Source organism: Mauremys mutica, chromosome 1 (genome assembly GCF_020497125.1).
Source record: "Mauremys mutica isolate MM-2020 ecotype Southern chromosome 1, ASM2049712v1, whole genome shotgun sequence".
Taxonomy (NCBI): Eukaryota; Metazoa; Chordata; order Testudines; family Geoemydidae; genus Mauremys; species Mauremys mutica.
This window is the reverse complement of record NC_059072.1, coordinates 266352718-266371201: the sequence shown is the minus strand read 5'-3', so window position 1 is coordinate 266371201 and position 18484 is coordinate 266352718. Positions and strand designations below refer to the sequence as shown.

Genomic DNA, 18484 nt, shown 5'->3' with positions numbered 1-18484 from the left:
TCTCTTGGCTGCACCAATTTGAGTCTTGTCTTAAGTTAGATTGGAGGCCCGTTTGAACATGGACCATGATTTTTCTTGTACAGCTCCTGAAATATGGGGCCTAGAGTCTGACTGATGCCTTTCGACACTACTATAATACACCTCTACCTCGATATAATGCTGTCCTCGGGAGCCAAAAAATCTTACCGCATTATAGGTGAAACCGCGTTATATTGAACTTGCTTTGATCCACCAGAGTGTGCAGCTCCCTCCGGAGCACTACTTTACCGCGTTATATCCAAATTCGTGTTATATCGGATGGCATTATATCGAGGTAGAGGTGTATTTAATTATGCTGTAATAACATCAGAAAACAATTGAATTTTATTAGTTTTTTTTATTTATACTCAGATAATCTTTAAGTTGTATAATACTGTATACCAACAATTTTTCAATGTGTTGCAATAAAATTAGCTTTTTCTGGTTGTTTTCTTACATATTCAAATATATGATGATGTCTGTTTGTATTATAGTAGCAACTAGATGCTCTGACTGAGATCAGGGCCTCATTGTGCTAGTCACTGTACAAAAATGGAGTGAGATATTCCCTGCTCTGAAGAGCTTACAGTCTAAATAGGCAGGAAGGGAAAGAGACACAGAGAGGTCCAAGAGTAGGTCAGTGTCAGAACCAGAAATAGAACCTAGGTCTCCTGCCCTCCATTCCAGTGTCCTCTCCACTGGACCACGCTGCCAAACGGAAGATGCCTGCCAGTTTCTGTTTGGAAGAAAACATGCAAGGTAGCATAAGCCATGTATATAATGCCAGTGAGACTAAATAATTTTAATGCAAATAGTATAATAGGTGCAGTGTGTTCATTTTTTAATGTTCCCCAGAATATTACATATTTCTCTGTCAGATCATATTTATTGTGAGCTTAATTACTGTTCTTTGGGTTCCATGTCAAGCAAGCTGCTGAATTTTTAGTTTATTGCATTTCAACTCTGTCATAAGAATATCATGGAGTCACCAGCCTTAGCCTGTCCTAAACTAACATCTCTAGAACTAGCCACTTGCTGAGTTCATATGTTTTTGAATTTTTCACCTTTGCTCCCCCTTTGCTATTCTAGGAAGACCAGGAATACCATAGACGCTGAATCTTGACAGACTGTAATTTTACATATACAATATCTCCAACTGAATAGATGCCAGGCTTCCTCTTGATTCAGGCAGATCAAAATTGAGAAGCGCTTTAGAATAACGTTTTTATTTACAGATACTTGAAAAAGAAACACTGCATGTGCATAAGTCACATAATATAGAAAATGCAGAATGACAAATGCAGTTACTTGGTTTTAGAGCTGTCTAAATGCATATGAGGACATATTAGAAATAAATTACATGAAAACACACAACTGCTTTTAATCATTGCCTGAGGTCAGACATGCCTGCTTTGCTGCGCCTGTCTCACTCTGTGTGAGCAGTGCAGGGGGGCTGTGCCTTGTCTCTTTGTGGCTGTCATAAATCCTGACCTTCCCAGAGATGCCTGCTTTACTAGGAGAAATTATTGAAGTTTAGAACATAAGTTTAGAACTTGGAGGTTTAGGGACACCCAGAGCATGGGATTGCATCCCTGACTATCTTGGCTAATAGCAATTAAATTCATGGAGAATAGCACATTCATCTAATTCTTTTTTCAGCCCAGTTATTCCTTCACAACATCCCCTGGTAATGAGTTCCACAGGTTGACTGTGCATTGTGTGAAGTAGTACTGTCTGATGCTTGTTTTAAACCTGCAGCCTGTTAATTTCATTGAGTGAGCCCTACTTCTTGTGTAGGGGTATTCAACACTTCCCTATTCACTTTCTCAACGCCATTAATGATTATTTTAGACCACTATTGTATCCCCACCTTTAGCTGTCTATTTCTAAGCTGAACAGTCCCAGTCTTTTTAATCTCTCCTCATATGTAAGCTGTTCCATATCTGTAATCATTCTTTGCCGATTGTAATATATCTTTTTTTTTTTTGAGATGAGGTGACCAGAATTATTCAAGATGTGTGTGTACCGTGGATTTGTTTAGTTTGATTGATCTGATAGTCAGACACACATTGTCACTTGGTATTATAAAAATACTTGTAAATATGCATAATGTAATAGGTCTGAGAAGTCTTGATTCTCGTTCTCTGGTTAGTTAGGTGAAAGCAATGTCCTTTGACATCTCAGTGGGCAGTCATCCGTTCTTAATAAGCAGCCTTGTGCAAGCTGGGCAAACCTTAGATTAATCTGGGGGAAAGACCCAGGGCCACAATTTGAACAAAGCCTCCATATGCATATGCAATTCTTGTTTTAACATAACAGACATAATTTGGTGTAAGAGTTGTATTTCAGTTACATTCCTACTGTTCCATTGTCTCCAGTGATATTTAACTAGAGGTCCCTGGAATTTTGTTCATGAAGAGAAGGTTGCGTTCTGGCTATGTCTTTATACTACTCTGGGGGGGGGGGGGGGAGAGAATGTTGGTGGTGCTGAAAAGTGTTTAGATTTTTATAGTTATTGTGAATGTTTTGTAACATAAATAAAGTTTAAAGTTGTTTGAGTACTGGTTGGTGAGAGTGTTTCTGTTTTAGAAAAAAAAGGTAATAAAGGTAATAATTGGAGATATACCAATCTCCTAGAACTGGAAGGGACCTTGAAAGGTCATCAAGTCCAGCCCCCTGCCTTCACTAGCAGGACCAATTTTTGCCCCAGATCCTTAAGTGGCCCCCTCAAGGATTGAACTCACAACCCTGGGTTTAACAGGCCAATGCTCAAACCACTGAGCTATCCCTCCCCCTAAATGTGTGAGTATGTGAAATGAGTGTATTCAGATATAATACTCTAAAGTATAGATATGTGTTGTGACTCACATCTGACATTGGCTAGAACAAACTTCCTCTTTTCACACCTATGCCTCCTTCCTTCCCTCTCAACACCACTTTATTTTGGTTATGTGTGGGATGAGTTTTTGTAGGATTATTACTTGATATGTTGCGTCATGTTGGCAGTGTTGTACCAAATGTGTCAAACTTCAGTAACACTTTTTACACTTATTCTTCCTGATGTATTGTCTTGAGTGATGTTTGTATGACAATTGTTTGTTGTTGATGACAATAAAAAGTGGTTTAATGAAACAATGTAAGCTGATTTTAGCTTTCTGGAGCTGGAAACCAGCTAGAAACCAGTTAAAAGCAATCTGAGTCTCTATTTAAACAGAAACCTGCTAAATGGGTTTACACAGAGATGAATTTGAATGAATTGGCACTTCTCTTCAATCTGTGTTCTAAAACCAGCCACTTTTTAAGAATTCTACGTGCATCTTGTGTCTGCAGGTGACAGAGCTTTTGCTTTGGTAATGGCTTAAGCCTTTTGTACGTTAAGGAAATGATTTTAATTTCTCTAGGATAGAATTCACTCCTCCTGGAGATCTATTTTATTATTTGTTTTTTGTAACCCACTTTTTGGTAACATTTGATGCATTCACAACTACAAAGGTGGATCATAATCTTTGCTCTGGGTATGGGTTAACTGGTGTGTTGATAGTAAATTTTCTGTGGTAAAAAGTTTTCATCAGTTTATTTAGGTAATTAATAAAAATGTGTTTATTTCTAGAAGAGAAGTAGTTAAACTGTAAAATGAATTATTCACCAGAGTTTCTTTAAATTATTTAATGTTATATGACAGTAAAATATACAGAAACCTCAATGAGGATTGGGGGCCCATAGTTAGTTAGGGCTTGTCTATATGGGGACACTCAAGAAAATTAATCCAAATTAACTAAAGGTGTAAAATTAAAGTGGATTAGTTAAATTGTATTAAACCCTTATGTGGACAATGTCATTCAGACTTCAAATGACCTTCCCTTGGTTTAATTAAAGGCATTTTAATTCTGAATGAGAGTGTCCACACAGCAGTTTGTTTAATCCACGTTACATTGTCACCTTTAGTTTATTTGGATTAACTTTCCTGAGTGTCTCTGTGAAGACAAGCCCTTAGTAGTCTTGGTACAAATCCATATAAAGGCATTCTTGAAGATTTTAAAATACTACAGTGGCACAGCTGCACCACTGTAGTGCTACCTACGTGGATAGGAGGGATTCTCCCATCGGTGTAGGTAATCCAGCTCCCTGAGAAGCGGTAATTAGATCAATGGAAGATTTCTTCTGCCAACCTACCGCTGTCTACAAAGGGACTGAGCAAAACAACGAGGAGTCCTTGTGGCACCTTAGAGACTAACAAATTTATCTGGGCATAAGCTTTTGTGGGCTAAAACCCACTTCATCAGATGCATAGAGTGAAAAATACAGTAGGCAGGTATAAATACACAGCGCATGAAAAGATGGGAGTTGCCTTACCAAGTGGGGGGGGTCGGTGCTAATGCAGTCAATTCAAACAGGGTGGATGTAGTTGACAAGAAGGTGTGAGTATCAACAGAGGGTCACTTTTTGTAGTGACCCAGCCAATCCCAGTCTTTATTCAGGCATAATATGATGGTGTCAAGTTTGCAAATTAATTCCAGTTCAGTAATTTCTCATTGAAGTCGGTTTTTAAGTTTTTTTGTTGAAGAATGGCCACTTTTAAGTCTGTTGTTGAGTGTCCAGGGAGATTGAAGTGCTCTCCTACTGGACACTACAAAAAGTAATTTTCCCACTGTTGATATTCACCTCTTCTTGTCAACTGTTGCGAATAGGCTACATCCACCCTGTTTGAATTGGTCTCCTTAGCACTGACCACCCACTTGGTAAGGCAACTCCCATCTTTTCATGCGCTGTGTATTTATACCTGCCTACTGTATTTTTCACTCCATGCATCTGATGAAGTGGGTTTTAGCCCACAAAAGCTTATGCCCAAATAAATTTGTTAGCCTCTAAGGTGCCACAAGGATGCCTCATTTTTGCTGATACAGACTAACATGGCTACCCCTCTGAAACCTGCCACCACACAGGGACTTAATTGACTTATTTATGCTTCCCGGTGGTGTGGGTTTTTCATGCCCCTGACTGAGGTAGTTAAACCAAGCTAATTTTCTAGTGTAGGCCAGACCTAATTTACTTTTGAAGGGGGAGGGAAAGAGGGATACAATCAAACATCTACGTTTTTTGTAAATAATCACAACTAACCTCATCTACCCTTCAAGCAAATTTTAACTGGCTTATTTTTTATGTCCTGAGGAGAGGTTAGTGCCCTTATGGATCAGAAATTTAGTGTGTAAGGGATGGTATGGAAACAAAGCATGAATATGCATCTTTTCCCCACCTCTACTTTAATTTTTTTCTTATAAAAATTAGGAAAATCACAGTTCATTTTTATTTGAATTATAAAAATCTCAAGTACCAGTCAAAGAGATATGGATATTCAAGGATATAAGGATATTCTTAATCCATTTAAAGCTGGTAGAATAATTGTCGCTTTCATCAGAGGGATGATCAGGACATTAGTTAGCTAATGTTTTGTAAATTACTTTGAAAATATAGCTTGTTCTGTATTGCTCAGCATTATCATTTTATTGTTTGCTAATAAAGCTACTCTTGTTAACGAACAGTGTGTAACCTTTTGTTGTTTCTATTTCCAGCAAAGAGCTCCGGGGAAAGTTTTGTTGGAAGCTGTTTGCAACCATCTGAACCTTGTTGAAGGTGATTATTTTGGCCTTGAGTTTCCAGATCATAAAAAGATCATGGTATGTGAATGAGATTCATTTCTTTCTTATTTTCATCTTCACATTTTATGTATATTACAGTCCCTTCCTACCACACATTCAGAAAAAACATTTTAAAATGTAGTTTTATTGAAGGTTTCAGTGAGTTTTGCTCAATGCTGGTGATGTGGAACTGAGTTTAAAAACTCATCTCAAACCCTGTTCCTCACTTATCCATATTGAAGGTAGGAGTGGTGGTGTAACCATAGTAACTGTTGGTATGGAGACTAAATACCATTTTAATTCTTGATTGGTTTGGACTGTGATAATGGTAAAATCCTGCCTGGTAGATGGGAAAAAGTCACCAATATTATGACACAGTTCAATAAAAGACACCTTTTCTGTCCAAAGGGCAATAAAAACAAGTCACTGTTTTTTGTTTTACACTTTGCTGTTTTATTTTTTCCTTTTAGTCAGTGATAAAAATCCTATTCAGGGAGTTCTGTAATACAGGACAGGTGTGCTGGGTATGACACCTTCGTCTCTGATAATAAATGCCTGCTGCAGTCAAGTAATGTATCATTATATCATAGAGTGGGAGGAAGAGATTGCGAGAGTGTTAATAGATACATATCAGTTTTCATTTTTAAAATTCCATTTTGCTTTAAATCTTAATGCATTACTGTGGCCTACTGAATTGTGTTCCAGTTAGTTGGATGCTGTGGGCATTGCATTCTTGTGTATACTTTGTTTTGCGCATATGGTGGATTCTACCCCAATACACTAGACAGCCTAAAGAATATACATTAGGGGCAATTATTTTAACTTCCTGCCTGAAGAGGGCAATAGTTTTTAATTTGGGGATGAAAAGAGGGTTTATCTGTCACTAGAGTAATCTGCTTCCATTGTTTTGTGCAATTTTTTATGCAAGAGAACAGAAATTAATAATTACATAATTCTGGGCTAATTGTTACTGAAAACAAAATAGAAAAGTGGACAGTAATATAAAGTTAATTTTAAAAAGCAATAAATCACAGGCCTTACTTTGGATTTACTTGAAACATTAATTTTAACAAAAGTAATTTCACAATCTTCCATATATCCTCAGCTAACATTTTGGTAACTCTTATTGACAGTAGTTAAAAACAATGTATGAACATAGTTGTGCAATAATGTCACAGTGGGCTATAGAGTTATGCTAAAGAAATATTTACATTTTTTACTTTTCTGTTTGTAAAGTTGCAAACATAAAAGTTATAGTCCTGACAGCATATATAATTTGGCCTCTTTTGTATATATACCGTGTATACTCAATCTTAAGTCGGTTCGTTTATAAGCCGACTCCCCCAAGATGGATAAGTAAAAATGGAAAAAAATTTATAACCTGCTCATAAGCCGACCCTATAATTCAGGGGTCAGCAAACTTTGGCTCCCGGGCCATCAGGATAAGCCGCTGGTGGGCCAAGATGGTTTGTTTACCTTGAGTGTCCGCAGGCATGGAGGTAAACCAAGTAAACAAAGGGTCCTGGCACACCAGCTGCTTAGCCTGATGGGCTGCGACAGCAACTGGTGGGGAAAATTTTTGGAGGGGAGAAGATGGAAGTCAGGGGAGTAACCCCTGTGACCACCCCCCACATGACCCCACCCCTGGCCTGGGACTCCCACACTCTCCCCATCCCATCCCTTCCTACCTTATCTGGGGAGGGCCAGGGGAGGATGTCTCTGGCCTGGCTGGAGCTGCTCCAGCAGGCTGGGCAGTGTGGCTGCAGCCTGCTCTTGCGGGCCAGACCGGGCGACACGGCCGCAGCATGTTCCAGTGGGCTGGGCTGGGTGGCACGGCCGCAGTGTGCTCTGGCAGGCCAGACTGGGCAGCACGGTCGCAGCATGTTCCAGCAGGCAGGGGCGGCTCCAGGCCCCAGCACGCCAAGCGCGTGCTTGGGGCTGCAAGCCGCGGAGGGCGCTCTGCCAGCGCTGCGAGGGAGGCAGGCAGGCTTCGGAACCGCGGAACCAGCGGATGATGCAAGCAGACTGTCCGCAGGCAAGCCGCAGAAGGCAGCCTGCCTGCCGTGCTTGGGGTGGCAAAATTCCTAGAGCTGCCTCTGCCAGCAGGCTGGGCAGGGCGGCACTGCCACAGAGTGCTCCGGCGGGCCGGGCGGCGTGGCCACAGCCTGCTCTGGGGGGCGTGGCCGAGCGGCATGGCTGCAGCCTGCCAGCCCCGGAGCTGCAGCTGCTTCGGAGGCTGGGGGGAGAGCAGCGTGGCCAGAAGCGGAGACTCTGGCCCTGTCTCTTCCCTTCTGGCTCTGCTGGCTGTGCTGCCTCTCCTTGCTCCCTCTGTTGGGGGGAGGGGCTGTGTCCCACCTCTCCCTCTCTATACCCGTTCATAAGCCAGCCCCCTTCTCTGGTGCTTCCCTTTTTTACTAAAAAATTCGGCTTATGAACGAGTCTATATGGTAGTTATTTATATAACTATGAGGACTGTTTACTTATAAGCCGTAATATCTATGTGCAATGTGAATGAGTTGAAGTTGCTTTTGAACCATAACTTTTAAATTCTTGAATTCAGTGGGGGGAAAACCTTATCCACAATGTAGAATTTTACATCATGGATAACATAGAATTTGCATTTAATTGCTTTTAAAAAAGTGAGTGTATGCATTACATTTACATTGATTTGAATATGATTCATTGCTTTTTCAAATAGTGTGTAATACAAGATAAAAATAAATGCCTGAGCGTTTGGATATTTTCATGTGCGGAGGAGATCATATGTTCAAACACAGGTCTACTTACTGCAATGTGTAGAGTTCCAGATCACAAATACTTGTGTGTTTGTATGCCTGGCAAGCTATAGCATGATATGTTTGTAGAAGGCAAGACTGTCACTTGTCCTAACATGGTTGCATACACAAGTAAAGATGACGTTGCATGGATCACTGCTTCACACATTGGGGTGTGAACAGACTGCAGAGCTGCACCTCTCCCTTGCAACAGAAGCACTGTTGCTAACTCTTGCAATTTTATCACTAGTTGATATTTGATGTTTTCCTCAGATCTACAGCTGTTGGCATCAGATTATTACTTGCGAATCTCAGTTTTCATTTAAGAAAAAGTTTCTGTCCCTCAGAGTTGCAGTGAAAATCTTAAAAACATGAACCCTAAATGCTGCAAAACCAGAAATCAAATAAAAAGACACCCCCCAAATTATTTTTGTTTTAATTTCCTTCTTTGTCCTGCTTCATGATTTTAGGGGCCTGACTCATGGTTTTTGAATGCATAGTGTTGGCCATATTGGTGAGGTCTTGGTTTTGCCCCTGTCCCCCAGTAAGCTGCACCTTGGACGGTTCTGTAGTAACTACCTGATCTCCTATGACAAAGAGAAACTGCGGAAGGAACTGGGACTCTCTGGATACAGAAATCCTGCAATGACACCGCTATACAACTCCCCTATGCCGGGCTAGATCACGATCTAGCTCTAGTCCAAACCAAATTGTGCAGAATCATATGCTATTGGGTAAAATGTGGAATGCCCAGACTCTGGTGACTTGGTTATTTCTCAGTCTTTTTTCCCCTCCAAACTTGGCAAGCACGCATTCTTCACTGAGGGATTGTGTACATGCCAAGTTGTAACTTCTGAAACAAAACACTCTGAGTTATCAGAATGCCAAAGAATGTCAGAACTAGTTTTTTAACAAGTGAAAAACACCATTTTCCCATCCTTGAGTAACTAACAAATGACCAAATAGATTTTCTTCACACCGTCCATAAAAAAAAGTAGGGGGGAGTCACCTTTTGAACGAGAGGAGAATGAGAAATTTCATCTCAGAGGGAAACTTTTGTGAATATATAAAAATTACTTGAATAATAGGGCCGGAGGACAATAGTGCTTCCAAGGAGCTAGCTTGGCTCTGTAATAACTATGAAAATAATTAGTAATGGGAACAATTTTAACAGGTGTGTGTGTGTGTGTGTGGGTGTGTGTGTTTCCTGAGGCTATGGTTCTATAATATGGATATTTTGAGGGTGTCCCAGGCGCTGCCTAATTAAAAACTGCTCAAGGTCAACTTTCATTTGTGTGTTCGTAATAAAAATATATTGTTGTTATTTTCCTGAGAGGCCAATGTGATTAATCTGCTCTCTGGGGAAAATTTTATGGCTTTTAGATTGGTCTGTACCCCTTTTGAAGACTGTGCACCATTCCTCCCATAATTCTAGACATGTATTTATTAACTGAGGGCTGAGATGTTTCTCCCAAACTCCCTCCACCTCATATTGGTTGTTTGGCCTCTACCTGGTTTTGCTGCCCACTGTAGCCTTTTGCAACACACTGCACCTCTATCCATGTCCTTTTGACTGAGAGTATGAGTGCAGTTTTCGGGTCTAGACACCCTGTTTTCGTTGACCACCTCCTCTTAGAGGTTGAAAGACTTTACACAGGGCTCATCTGTGTGAAACACTCACACAGTAGTAAAACATGATTTATTAAGATAGAGAATAATAAGATCAAAATAAATAAAATGACATGGCATAACATACCTCATCTGAGTACTTTGCAAAGCCCAATAATGTGACCTCTTCTGACAGAGAAGAGAGAAAATGCTACATGGCTAGAGAGTAAAATCCTTTCTCTCAGACTTTGAATAGTGTGTCTGCCTCTCACTGCTGTGCAGACAGAACCCCTCATCAACCTTATCCAAATGGTTGGTGTTAGTTTGTTGCCCTGTCATGGGGAAGTCCTCTCAATATTTTCATAGGTGTCTTCTTGAGGAAGAAATGCCCCTTTCTGTGTCCCCAGTACCAGGATTATTGTCTTCTAATCACTCCTCTGAGTTTCCCAGCCGTCTGCTCTCCAGCTAATGTCACAAGCCCCCATTGCCCACATTTCTTTAGACTAATCTAGGTGATAGTCTTGATTTGCATTTCCACTGTTCGTTGCAATAGGAGCTGGAGTGTGTTCTCCTGAGGGATCCATCCTGTTGCTATCTCTGCTCCCTACAGAGGCACTCTAGGGAGACTTTTAAATGTATCTTATCAGTTTTCCCTTACCATGGCACTCCGAGTCATCTTTGAGTGCTGGCCCTTATTTCACTATGGGGTATGCAGGTGCAACATGCACTTGAGACCGGAGAATTGCTTGTAGGCAGCGTCCATTGGCCTGTGCCTGCACCCCAGCTCTCCTTGTGCCCCACACTGAGAGTATAAGGGGTGGTGTAGATCAGCTGCCTCTCTAGTTCTTTCTTACTGCTGCATGGCCTGTATCATAGAATCATAGATTATTAGGGTTGGAAGGGACCTCAGGAGATCATCTAGTCCAACCCCCTGCTCAAAGCAGGACTAATCCCCAAATCCCTAAATGGCCCCCTCAAGGATTGAACTCACAACCCTGGGTTTAGCAGGCCAACGCTCAAACCACTGAGCTATCCCCTCCCCTCAGAATCCTCCAGTGTCTGGAGCTTCTCCTTTCTCTTCATCCATATATTCAAAGTTACATTATTCTTCCTTGTTGTTAGGGCTTTGATAGTTAGGGTTGGCTAGTTTTAGAGTCCTCACCCCAGGGAGCCCTCACTGTCTCCCAGTGCAGGATTTGGCTTATGCCCATGATTCTGAGCTTCAAAAACTGTTTCTTGTCCCCGCTCCTTTTCACTCAGTGATGACCACCAGTGCTATCTCTACTGCCTTGGGCAGGTGCATATCTCCATCAAGTGCAGTGTCCGATGCTCCTTCCCCAGCCAAATGCAGTAGGCACGAGAGCTCCGTCTTCAAAAACACCCCCTGGAGCAGGTAATGAGATGTCAGGAGTAAAGCCCTGCAGCTGTGCCTGCTCAGTACTCCTGGCACCATAACAAGCCAGCTAAACTGCCCGATGGACCACACTGCCGAATTGGCTGAGGAAGTCAGCAGTACGTCGGTCAGCTTAAGCCCAGCAGCAGCAGTAGCTCACTGGCTGCTCAGTGCACACAACCACGGACGCCCTGCTTCTGCTTTGCTCCTCTACAGCTCCAGCCCAGATCCTGCCCTGCACCCAGCCTTTTTCCCATCCTGACCCAGCCTTGCTCTTGCCTCAGAACCAGCTCTGCTTCTACCTTCCTTGGCCCCCGGCAATCTGATTCTGACTCTCGGCTCTGACTCCAACTCTGTCTTGACCCTGGGCTCTGTCATTCAGACTCTGTCTTGGTTCTGACCATCAGCCCTGGTTCTGACACTGTTGTGACCCTTGGCTCTGGTTTTCAGACTTCAACCACTAGGTCTGACTTCTACTCCGACCACTAGGAATGACCGCTTATGACCCGGTCTGCTGACATGAGACCCCAGTCTGACCAGGCCAGGGAAACCCCACCTGTACATTGGCCATAGTCGGCAAGGTGCATGCTCATTAGCTCTGTGCCTAACTCCAGAGCCGAGAGGAGCAGAGAGAAGGACCCTCTGGCTGGGCTCCCTCGTGAGAGTAAGGGGCATTTTAGCAAACAGAAAAGCTGATCCCCTCTTAGACCCTCTAAGAAAAGACATCCCTCCTCAGACTCATCCAGGTCAGGCAAGCCTTCCAGCTTGGCCACAAAGACTTAGATCATTCTAAGTCACATGTGCATAATCAGAAGACACATAGGAGCAAGGCTTCTTCGGTACCAGCTTTTGAATTGACCTCGACATCGACTGTGGTACTATCTAAGTCAAAGTACCGAGACCTGAAAGATCAGGGACCACCAGTACCGTCGGAGATCATCAGGTCAGAGAAAATCACTGGTAGTATTATCACAGCTCCATAAGGAACCACCACCTACTACCACTCCAGTGGCATGGAGTGACAGATCACAACCTCCAAAGGTAATGGTCACTTATACCACTCTTGACGATACCTTCATCCTGCCAGACCCATAGTCTCAAGGAGGATACAGTCTCTTCTCCAATGAAGAGTAATACAGCAGGTATCCCCTCAACATCAGGGAAAAGGGTTCTACTCAAAGTATTTCTCAGTTCCCAAGAAGAAAGGAGGCTGGAGACCCATTCTTGCCCTGTGTCAACACAATGTTCTTGTTTGCAAGCTGAAATTCTGCATGTTTACGTTGGCATCCATACTACCATCCTTAGAAAAAGGCACATGATTTACAGCTCTCAATATGAAAGAGATACTTTCATGTGGACATTCATCCCTCTTGTAAACGATCTCTCAGGTTTGTGGTAGGCCCTCACCGCTGTCAGTACAAAATGTGCCTGTGTGGGGTAGCTACAACTCCCAGAGTCTTCACAGAAGCATTCTGAAAAATAGCAGCTTAGCTCAGACAAGGCGACGCCACAGTCTTCCCATACTTGGACAAGCGGCTTCTGACTGGCAGGTCTTGCCTGGAAGTCTTGACATTAAGCTTGTTACTGCTCCTTTTAGCATCCCCGGAAATCAGTGTAAACATGTAAAAATCTACCTTGTCTCCAACACAGACCATAAAATTTATAGAAGCGATATTGGATTCAATCAAGGCGAGAGCTTATCTTCCCAGGAACAGAATTCATGTCATAGGCGCTCTCATAGGCCTGGTTACACACAACCCTTGAACATCAGTTTGGATATGCCTTACTCTCTTGGACTGTATTGTGTAATGTATTTATGTAACACCATTTGCCAGACTTCACCTTCGTTGCCTGTAAGCTTGGCTATGAGCAGTGCATATACAGAGCAAGCATAGCCTGAATACCATAGTAACAATTCCCTCTGAGGTGAGGGCCCCTCTGCCATAATGGAGAGCCCCTTAATGTGTGTGTGACATCAGCCTATTTGCAGTATATCTCCCAGTCACCCAGAATTCACTGGCGTGACTAGTGGCAAAATGCTTGCTGAGGCTGGTTGAGTGGGAGTTACCTGATTCTGTAGTAAACACCTTTACTTGGGAAGTGGAAAATAAACTGCTCCAGTGAAAGCCCAAGGCCAATGCACTCCTTCTACCTTGGACCAATCACTTTTTGGTTATGCCTTTCCTCCCATCCTGCTTACTACCTCGAGTTCTACAGAAATTCAACTAGACAGGGCACAAGCCATCCTCATTGCTCCCAGCTGGCCCAAAGCCAGACAATTTTGGTTTCCAAGCCTCCTTCAAATGTCATTCTGTCCACGTATCAGCATTCGGACTTGTGTGGATCTCCTGACCCACAAAAGTGACAGGCTCAGGCATTCCAGACCCCATGCTCTTCATTTTGTGCCTTGGTATTTGGATTGTCAGCAAGCCTAAAACACTCCTGCTCTGAAGCCTTACAGGTCATCATTAACAGTAGCAAGAAGGACTTCTCTAGAAAATATGTCCAAATGGAGGCAGTTCTCTGTCTCAACAGAGACAGAAGATATTTCAGCTATTTTGGAATATCTTCTTACCCTCAAGGTGATGGGCCTCTTTCTTAGCACGGTGCACTTGCATCTGGCAGCAGTTAGTGCATGTTGTCTGCCAATGGACAGTTACTTGATCTTTACCTGCCTGGTAACAGCCAGGTTTTTGAAGGGCATGATCAAAACCTTTCTGCCAGTCAAGAAACTAGCCCTTGACTGGGATCTTAATTTAGTGCTCTCCATACTCCCTGAGCCACCCTTTCCATGTCTCACTGTCAATTAAGGTCGCCTTCCTCATTGCCAGTAGGGTAGGTGAACTTGGAGTGTTAATGGTTCTCCCACCGTACACTATATTTCATCAAGATAAAGTCTTGCTATGACTACATCCCAAAATTAATTTCTAAAACTGTTTCAGAATTTCACGCAGACCAGTCAATTTACTTACCTGTATTTTTCCCGAAGTCGCATCTCTCTAGTGAAGAGGGGAGACTTAATTCCTTCAACATGAGATGAGCATTGGCATTTTACTTCAGAGAAGGAAACCGATCAGAAAATCACCTAGGCTATTAGCAGAACACGTATGAGGATAAGCTGTATCCTCTCAGAGAATCTCCATGTGGATCTCTGGCTGTAGCCTACTCTATCAGTTAGTATAGCTTCCTCCCCCACATGGGGTAAAGTCTCACTCTATAAGGGCACAGGCAGCCTCAGTAGCATCACTTCAAGAGATGCCTCTGATTTATATTTGCAGGGCAGCCACGTGGAGTTCCAGCCACACATTCATGAGACATTGCTTGGTCCAGAACACCTCCTGCGTCCTCACACCCTCCTCCTCTCTAAGTACTGGTTGTCAGTCGCCACCAACAGAATACTCTCAGGGACTAGGCAGCACTCGAAGAAGAAAGAAAAGTTACTTACCTTGTTGTAACTGGAGTTCTTCGAGGTGTGTGGTCTCTACTTGTATTCCACTACCCACCCTCTTCCCCTCTGCTTCAGATCGTGATCTGATTTGTTTTAAAGAAGGAACTGGTGAGGCGGTCAATCCGCCGCACCCCTTATGCCCTCTATGCAGCACATAAGGAGAGCTGGGGCGCAGACATGGGCCAACAGACTCTGCTTGCAAGAATTCTCCAGTCTCCGGTGCATGGAGCACATGCGTACCCCCTAGGGGACTACAGGTAGGGACCACACCTCTCAAAGAACTCCAGTTACGATAAGGTAAGGAACTTCCCTTTATTGACTGCCCCGACACTGTGACACAGTTTCACTTTAATTATGTTAAAATCTGGGATAAATGAGGGAGAAATATACCCCTTAATCTGTGAAAGATACTGTTTTCCTCTATTTCTGAATGTATATTGTTTCTAAGGATGAGGCACGGCGGCAGCACATTAGGTATCTAATTCCTTGTGACACAGAATTAATTATATGGAGGAAGAAAAGCCTTTGTGGATAACTCTGGGAGTGTAAGCAGTCTGGAAAAATAAGTCATATATGAATAACGTAGTATAATGGAGAATACTACTATGCTTTCTTTCGTTTTTTAGGTGTGGCTGGACCTTTTGAAACCTATTATGAAACAGATTAGAAGTAAGTGCTTTCTTTGTCATTTACTGTATCAGTCCAAAATAGTTGAATTAGATCAGCGGTTCTCAAACTGTCAGTCAGGACCCCAAAGTGGGCTGCGACCCTGTTTTAATGGGGTCACCAGGGTTGGTTTAGACTTGCTGGGGCCCGGGACTGAAGCCGAAGCCTGAGCCCCACCGCCCGAGGGCTTCGGCTTTGTCCATGGGTGCCAGGGCTCAGGTTACAGGCCCTCCTCCCAGGTCGGCGAGGCTGGAGTTTTGGCCCCTCGACCTGCGGCGGTGGAGCTGGGGCAGCCTCAGACTTCGGTGCCCCTCCTGGGGTTGTGTAGTAATTTTTATTGTCAGAAGGGGGTGCGATGCAATGAAGTTTGTGAACCCCTCAATTAGATGAAGGGGGCTCTCTCAATTAGAACATTAACTTCATATTTTGTTTGGATTTTTTTGCCATCAGATATATACCTATAATACATATTGTGTGCTATTAAATTATATTCATAGTGATATTTTAAAATCAAACAGTCTGATAATTAAAATTCATCGTTGGTAGCCAACCAATACTTTGTTTAATACCTAATGTTTATACACTCACACAACACACCTTTGATCAGTGTTAGAGTTTGTTACAATAGTGAGGAAAGAATGCAATTTAAACGTTACCAATTTACATTTATATATAGCCTGCTCAAGTTATTGATCATATCCCTTTGATATTGAGCATGCTGAGTCAATTTCTACCGAACATGATAGTGATCATATTTCTGTATGTAAAGTGTTTTACTTTTGTTGTTTCTGGTTTTAAACTAAACTTTATGTAGAAACACACATGAAGGGTTTATTCCAAAGCCCATTGAAGGGGCCAGACAGTGACAGATTTTAGAAAGTTGTTTCAAATACTAGTGGTAACAGCTTTATTGATAGTGGCAGCAAGGTGGGACACAAGGATGTGGAGACAGGAATATATGATGAAAGAAAGAAAGGAATTAACAGAAACAGTAGTTTGCTTAAGGGTGCAAAATTGTCAGCAATATTCAGAGTGGGGGAAAAGAAAGGGGGAAGAAAGAGAAGGGAGTAGAGAAGAAGACATTAGAGGGAAGGTGTTTAGGCTTCCTTTTACGATCTATTAAACAGAGGTTATTAACTAATCTGAGGAACGTCAAAAATACTAGCAGGAGACACAGACTAATATGCATTATTTTAGACTTAATAGTCTATTTCTGTATGAGAATGTGCAGACTGTTTCAAATGTTTCATGAATTTTCCTTGGTCTTTTTGCTAGGACCTAAGCATGTTGTCGTAAAATTTGTGGTGAAATTCTTTCCACCAGATCATGCTCAGCTGCAAGAAGAGCTGACAAGGTTAGTGATTCTGTAATTCTGTTTTTTAATTCCTTAATGGATAGGAGTGGGGAGGAAAATGGGAAGCACCAGGAGATGAGGGCAAAGGGTCTATCTGAGTATCCCTTCCATTACCTCTCCTCCCTGTGGGATGTAATTCACTGGAGCACGTCGTGCTAAGGAGCACCAGGGAGATGTGATGCAGGAGCCCACCATTTCTTATTAAGCCTCAGAGGAAAGACAATGCAGTAGGTGGTTTCCAGGAGCAGCAGTGGGATAAGGGAACTAGCCAAACTCCCTTACTTTCATCTCCAGTGGACCTGAACAATGGAGGAACCTGGCCCCCTTGAGAACTCCTTTCTGCTTGGGACCATAACCCGACCATCTGGGAGAAGATAGCTCTGCCTGAGGCTGCCGGGTGCAGCTGCTGGACCACACGTTCACATAGTCTTTATGAACTCATAAGATTCACAAAAATGATTTTATGACTGTTGGGGGGGGGAAACTGTGAGGGAGCGGAATGAGTAGGATGAGGTATAAGAGGAAACAAGGGAGAAAACATATATCTACTGCAGTTAAATTGTGTATTTAGATATGTGCTTAATTTTTGATTCTCATTAAAGTGGCGATTTAAACTTTATTCAGTTTGTGAAGGAATACACACTAGCTCAGTTCTCCTATCAGAAAAAGAGTAGTATTCCTCTGTGTGTGTGTGTGTGTGTAGACATGAGGGTCAGAATGTGGGGCACATGTGACTAGAGCTGGTCAACATTTTTTGTTCAGAAAGTTTTCAGGCTGAAAAATGTGGTTTAATCAAAACCAAAATTTGTCATGGGAACATATTAGGGCTGTCAATTAATCGCAGTTAACTCATGCAATTAACTAAAAAAAAATCGTGATTTAAAAAATTAATCATGATTAATCGCAGTTTTAATCGCACTGTTAAACGATAGAATACCAATTGAAATTTATTAAATATTTTGGATATTTTTCTACATTTTCAGATATATTGTATTCTGTGTTGTAATTGAAATCAAAGTGTATACTATTTTTTATTACAAATATTTGCACTGTAAGAATGATAAACAAAATAAATAGTATTTTTCAATTCACCTCATACAAGTACTGTAGTGCAATCTCTTTTTCATGGAAGTGCAACTTACAAATGTAGAATTTTTTTTGTTATGTACCTGCACTCAAAACCAAAACAATGTAAAACTTCAGAGCCTACAAGTCCACTCAGTCCTACTTCTTGTTCAGCCAATCGCTAAGACGGACAAGTTGGTTACATTTACAGGAGATAATGCTGCCCTCTTATTTACAATGTCACCAGAAAGTGAGAACAGGCATTTGCATGGCACTTTTGTAGCTGGCTTTGCAAGGTATTTACATGCCTGTTATGCTAACATTCTTATGCCCCTTCATGCTTTGGTCACCGTTCCAGAGGACATGCTTCCATGCTGATGACACTCGTTAAAAAAAATACGTTAATTAAATTTGTGACTGAACTCCTTGGGGGAGAATTATATGTCTCCTACCCGGATTCTGCCATTTATTTCATGTTACAGTAGTCTTGAATGATGACCCAGCACATGTTCATTTTAAGAA

The 18484-nt window shown here is 42.2% G+C and overlaps 1 protein-coding gene across 5 annotated transcripts in view; it reads left to right on the top strand.

Annotated features, from left to right (window-relative positions):
* FARP1 (FERM, ARH/RhoGEF and pleckstrin domain protein 1) overlaps positions 1–18484 on the top strand; it is a 327115-nt gene that overhangs the window by 204283 nt on the left and 104348 nt on the right. For all 5 annotated transcript variants that reach the window (XM_045009291.1, XM_045009283.1, XM_045009266.1 and 2 more), the window contains 3 exons: positions 5589–5693; positions 15504–15546; positions 16819–16897. In XM_045009291.1, coding sequence (XP_044865226.1) covers positions 5589–5693; positions 15504–15546; positions 16819–16897 — 227 coding nt within the window. The remainder of the gene's footprint in view (positions 1–5588; positions 5694–15503; positions 15547–16818; positions 16898–18484) is intronic.